The sequence below is a fragment of the Larimichthys crocea genome, unplaced genomic scaffold (genome assembly GCF_000972845.2).
Source record: "Larimichthys crocea isolate SSNF unplaced genomic scaffold, L_crocea_2.0 scaffold4742, whole genome shotgun sequence".
In the NCBI taxonomy this organism is placed as follows: domain Eukaryota; kingdom Metazoa; phylum Chordata; class Actinopteri; family Sciaenidae; genus Larimichthys; species Larimichthys crocea.
Genome location: NW_020856176.1, coordinates 15,419 through 21,617, shown reverse-complemented (window position 1 = coordinate 21,617; position 6,199 = coordinate 15,419). Strand labels below are relative to the sequence as shown.

The window sequence follows — 6,199 nt, the reverse complement described above, 5'->3', positions numbered from 1 at the left end:
GCTTTGATATGTTGTCAAACATGTAAACATTTTAAATAATCTGTATAAGTAATAATCAGTATTGAGCACAGCCAGAAAAACAATGGCTCCATCTCCAGCTCTGTAACAGCATCTATAGAGGGCACAAACACAAAGTATAGAGATTATAGATATGTATGTGTATTCATACAAAATAAGGTTGTCAGCCTACAGATTTAGTTATGAAATACCAGTTTGTAATAACCTAACCATCAAAATGTCCCTTTCTGCACTTCCTCCAGCAAAATCAAGGCTCCACCTCCTGCTCGTAAAGGCAGACTAACAGGATACAAATACAAGAGGATACTATAGATTAGAGGTCACTTGCAAATCACTTTCATGATAGATATATATGTGTATTGATACAAAATAAGGTTGTCAGTTTGTAATATCTCACCATCAAAAGTTTCCCTTTCTGCATTTCCTCGAAGCAAAATCATCAATGATATCATCATAGCAGATTTTCTTCCCCATGTCATGGTTGATGCTCATAATGGCCAGTCCACTCAGGTGCTCCTGTGACATGGTCGATCTTAAGTAGCTTTTTATGATTTTGAGCTTACTGAAGCTCCTCTCTGCTGAGGCTACTGTCACAGGCAGAGTGACACCAATTCTTAGAGCGATCCAAAGATTGGGATAGAGCTCCTCCAGATTCTTCTCACAAAGAAAGGACAGCAGCTCAAAGGCAGTCATGTTGCTCGATGGCAGGGGAGGTAGATTTTTTATTTCCTCTGCCAGGTCCACACCACTGATGTCAGACTCTTCATTGAAGGTAAGGGCTTTTTCCATCTCCATACATTCAGCCATTAAGGGGTCATCTGACATCTGACATGCAGAGCTGAAGTTCAACACCACTCCGTATTGCTTTTTCACCTTGTTCAGGGTTTCAAATCTCTCATCAACGGATGCTATTGCAGTGTCGACCACAATGTTGAAAAAGTTGACTTCAAGATTCCGTAGTGCATCGACCACTGGCTCATCAGATGACTCAGCTGAAATGCTTCTTAGTGGTTCTCAGCCTCTTCTCCTTCAAAACTGGTTCCACATTCATTTCCTCACAAATGCTTTGAGCAGTTGTCTGAGCATCTGAAAATCCAGTGTCCCGGTAGAGAGTGAGAGAGGCTTTTGCAGTTGAGATCAACTGCACAGCTATGTCAAGCTGCATTGATGCAGATTGGAGGAGCTTGTTAACTGTATTTGTCCTTGACAGTATTTCACACCAGACAACACAGCAAATCAAAAAGCGGTAGGATCCAACCTCTTCTGCAAGTGACTGTGCCTCAACTTTGGCTACAGGATCATTGACTGTCTGCCTGGCTTCCAGTAAGGCTTCTCTTATCTTGGAGGCCTGATGCCGGACTGCATGGACACTTTGGAGCCTGCTCTCCCATCTTGTGTCACTCCATGATTTCACTGTGATGTTGACGTGTTTTTTCAAGATGCTCCATCTTTGTGTGCCAGCAGAAAAAAATGTGAAAAGCTTCTGCACATAGCCAAAAAACCCAACAGCATCTTTAGAGGATTTAGCAGCGTCTGCAATGATAAGGTTCAGCGTGTGTGCACCACACGGGACAAACACAGCTCTGGGGTTCATTCTCAACAGCCTGGCTTGCACTCCCTGGTGTTTCCCCTTCATATTTGCCCCGTTATCGTAGGCTTGCCCTCTGCAGTTGTCAAATGGAATTTTCAGGTCAGCAAGCTTATCCAAGATGACTGTAGTCAGGTTTAAGCCAGTTGTAGCCTCAACATTAACAAAGCCGAGGAAGTGCTCCTTAATTTCTGGCTGCCCCTTCAAAGACACACTTCTGAGGATAATGGACATCTGCTCCTGGTGACTAATGTCAGGTGTGCAGTCCAAGATGAGGGAGAAGTATTTGGAGTGCCTAACTTCAGCCACAATAGTGGCGAGAATCTGGTCACTCACCAGCTGTATCAGCTCATTCTGGATATCTTTGCTAAGATAATGAGCATGTGTCTCTCCATCTTTAATTCTACTGACATGATTCTCCATCACAGGGTCATATTTCGCCAATAATTCCACCTCTCTGAGGAAATTACCATTGTCTGGCTGGTAGAGCTTGTCTGATGAGCCTCTGAAAGCCAGGTTTCTCTCAGCCAGTGATTGAGTTATACTTAAGAGGCGTGTTAGGACATCCCGCCATCTCTTCCTTTCAGCCTCCAAAGCTGTCATTTGGATGTGGTCAAGTGTTTTGCCATGGCTTAAGCGCAGGTCCAGTTCCTTCCACTTAATCATACTTTTTGTATGCTCTGGACTACCTTCATGCTGCCTCAGAACGGCGTTGATGTTAGACCAGTCGTTCACTCCGCCAACTATTATTTTGTTGGTTTTCTTCGAAAATAGCTTACAGCAAAAGCAAAATGTAGCATCGTTCTTCACAGAATATGAAAGCCAACTCCTCTTAATTATTTCACCATTTGACAGCCGTCTTTGAAATAGCCCTGGATGACATGCTCTTCTGGACTTGTCTTTGGGAAAAGAAAAATCACCTCCTGGCTGGAATGGACCCCTGCGCACTAACTCAGTCCGTATACTGTCTTTTAAGAACTGAAGGCCCTTCTGCTGGATCATTAGGTGAAGCACAGACTGTTGCTTGAGGCTCATACCCCTGCACTAGCCTCCGATGCCGTCTATTTCCCTCTGACATGGTGGCTGTACTGAACTTGCACTGCTTGTGCTGCCTGAGGAAACTGCCTCCACTGTGCCTGAAGAACTGACTCATCTTTTTGCAGGTGTATCTGGCTCATTTGTGCCTGTACTTGATGAAGACTGCACTGGCTCCCACTGGCTGACTGGCTGGAACCTGCACTGGTCAAAAACTTAAGCATAGCGCCTGTAAATATAAATTCAGTAATAATAAAATATTAAATGCTGGATTAAATTTTCCCCTAAATTGCCTTTGTATTTCAAATGTAGATTCTATGGACTATAGATAAAATCAATAATGGATGATAGTGAATAGTGTGTGTTTTAATTCTTTAGTCTAATAATGCAACAAATCTGCTCTCATATGTCTGGTCTGTTGGTGGCCTCTTATATCTGTGTCACACTAACGCCCGCAAAACTCCACCAAACAACAGGTGGAGTGCCAGGACAGGTGAAGTGCCTTTTCCACAGTTGTAATGCAGTTTGCTGTTCAAAGTTTCAAGCCTTACGACACAAAATACCAAAGTTAACTGAACAAATGCCTTCCCAGTTGTATTGGCAGTTTACTGTTCAAAGTTTCAAGCCCTTACGACACAAAATACCAAAGTTATCGAACAAATTTCATTGCCTCCTTTCCTTCTGTGCCCTCGGCATAGCCACGCAATTTGCTCCGCCATCGATTTGCATACAGACAGATCATGGCTATAGATGCGCCCTGATTGCATACAGCGACGTCATTGGTTTAAATTGAGACCTCATTTGACTAAGAAACACGCCAATTCGGCTACACAGCTCATTGGCACGCCGTCACACTCACACACAGCGCACAGAGCACGAATCTGTGGAACCCTTTCGTCTCATACTCCTCTCCTAGCATGACAGCACCCCTCCCTCCTCAATCAAACTTCAACTGGTAAAGACAATGAAAATAAAGTCAACCCGCGGTGCGCTACCATAAACAACATTGCAACATGCAAGAAACGTGTCCCTAAACGTCAGCTGAGGAAGATGGGAATTTAATTTCACGACGAGATTCGGTTTCAAACTCGCCTGTCCGCTTCCCCTTCCCACCTTCTACTACCCAATGCTATTTTAGCTATTTCCACTGCAACGTCAAGTTGACACGAAATTTGCACAACTGGGTGAATTATATATTAAACAATGACGAAATACTGGCATGATTGGAATTACAACTTTTCAAAGCAACTGTATAATGTTGACAACGAAACATCCCATACCTCTCTTGTAATGAATCGGGGGCAGTGTGAGCAGTTAGCCCAACCAAGCTAAACCATTGACATTATATTTCACAGTCATGGGTGGGTAGAACCAGCAGCTAGCCCCAAAATAGTGAGGGGTTAGTTATAAGTTTCCTTGCCTACCTGACTGCTGTTCCTTTGCTCATTTTCATGCATTCGCTTCTTTCTCTTCTCGTAGCCAGATGGAATAGTCTCCGCTTCAATATCATGTGCCACGGTAATGTGAAGGACAAAGGAAATGTCATCAGTTAGTATTATTATTTTTTTTTTGGGGCGCAGGGCCTACGCAGTGACGCAGGGCACCTAAGCGCAGCGTGCTTATGTCGCGTTATGGGAGCGCCCCTTCTGGGTGGGGCAATACCACACAGGCGGATCAACCGTCAAGAATGTTGTCCGGAAAGTCCCAGAACCGCTAGTTTTGTCACCTGGCAACATGCCAAGTTTTTGAGTTTTTCTGTTGGAACTGATAAAGGATTTGACAGAGGTGGTGGTGAGATAAACCGCAACAGGCGGATCAACCAAACAGAATGTTTCGGAAAGTCCCAGAACCCTCTAGTTGGTTACCTGGCAGCAAATGCCAAGTTTTTGAGTTTTTCTGTTTGGAACTGAGAAAGGATTTGACAGAGGGTGGTGGTGAGATAAACCGCAAAACAGCGGATCAACCAACAGAAATGTTTCCGGAAAGTCCGCATTCCGAACCTTCAAGTTTGGTAACTGGCAGGCATGCCAAAGTTGCGGTTGGAACTAGAAAGATAAGGCAGCTGTAGGGGTGGGGGTGGTGGTGGTGGTGGGGGCAATAACTGCACATGCGTATCAACCAACAGAATGTGCCGAAAGTCTGAGAACTTCTGGCTTGTTACGTGCAGCATGTTCAGGTTTTCTGTTGGAACGAAGAAAAAAGATATGGCGGTGGTGGGATAATACACCACAACATGTAGAACAATGACAGAGTGGTTTCAGAAAGTCTTCAGTGTTGTGTTGTTTTTGGTCTTTCCTGTTGGGACTGAGAAAAAAAAATAAGGTGGTAGTGGATTTGCCCCGTTTTACGTATTTGTTATAATCGCTCGTCTCTCTCTCTCTCGCTCAGCTCTCTCTCTCATCTCTCTCCTCTCTCTCACTTTCTTTCTTTCTTTCTTTCTTTCCCGTCCTCCCGATTCATCAACAGCCCCGCCGTTTGCTCCTTTCGACAGTATAAATGCCGAACAAGCCGGCCAGGTAATGGGATCAAGTCCGTGGGTGGCCTGCGAGCCAGATCCAGCTACGCTGGAAAATGCAACTTTTACACGGGGAAGAAGCCCACCGCCACAGCAGCCGCCTCCTCTGGCCCCGCTGGAAGAGAAGAAAGAGAAGAAGAAGAAGAAAAAGAAGAAGAAAAAGAATGAAGGGAGAAGAAGGGAAAGGGACGAGGGAGGCCTCAGAGAAGAATCAGGGCCCGGGTTGTGCTTGGACGTAACAAAGGGCCCCCTGCGACAATTTCGTCACTTCCTACGACTTTGCGCAGCGGCTCCTACTCGAAAGGAAACACCATTGCTTCGGCACGATCAGAAAGAAACAAACCCGAGTTACCGGACGCCTGCTCGCGCTCCGAAGGGAGAACGGGTCCTCTCCTCCAAGTTCGCCGTCACACGCGACACCGCTCTGGTCTCCGTATCTGGCCAAGAAAAACAAGAACTGCTGCTGCTCACACTTCCACATCGGACCCCGGACCGTCGTAAGGCCGGCGGCAGCGCAGCGGGACAATAAGCCCGCCGTCATCCAGGACCTACAACTCCAATAAAGGCGCGGGGACACCTGGACAAAGTCGTCGCCACATACAAGCGGCCAAGGATGACGGCACGCTGAGGCCCCGCGCAGTACCTTCCACAAACATTCTCGACGGGTCATCCTACAAACGCTTCGTGATATGGAGAGAGCTCAACCCCCGACTGGCTCCCCCCTGGCAACGCAACAAGAGGAGGTGGGTTTCTCGAGCACTAGCAAGGCGCTCGTCGCTACCGCTCATCGAACGGAGGACTCGTCTGCCGAGAAGCCGAAAGCGGCCGCGGCGGTCGTGAAAACCCATCGACTGGCGGCCGGTGGTGGTGGCGGCTGCGGCGGCGGGGGCGTGTAGCGCAGTGAGGGTCACCACCATCCTGCTCTCCCGCCCCTCCTCCTCCCTCCATTCTTCTTTCACCCGCCGCCGACACTGTCCACAAGCGCCCCGTCAACCCACCCCTTCCTGCGAGTAAGAGGAAGAGGTGTCCAGGTCTGTCCCTCC

At 46.9% G+C, this 6,199-nt stretch overlaps 2 protein-coding genes across 2 annotated transcripts; both read right to left on the bottom strand.

The window, feature by feature from the left end:
- Positions 1-398: 398 nt before the first annotated feature.
- On the bottom strand, positions 399-1,002 carry LOC113745140 (zinc finger MYM-type protein 1-like). Its single transcript, XM_027276629.1, has one exon. It carries the CDS (start codon positions 841-843, stop codon positions 418-420), a length of 426 nt encoding a protein of 141 aa, XP_027132430.1. The 5' UTR covers positions 844-1,002; the 3' UTR covers positions 399-417.
- LOC104924525 (zinc finger MYM-type protein 1) lies at positions 983-2,663 on the bottom strand. The gene has a single exon (XM_027276628.1). The coding sequence runs from the start codon at positions 2,639-2,641 to the stop codon at positions 1,007-1,009; it is 1,635 nt and encodes a 544-aa protein (XP_027132429.1). The 5' UTR covers positions 2,642-2,663; the 3' UTR covers positions 983-1,006.
- Between the last annotated feature and the right edge of the window lie 3,536 nt (positions 2,664-6,199).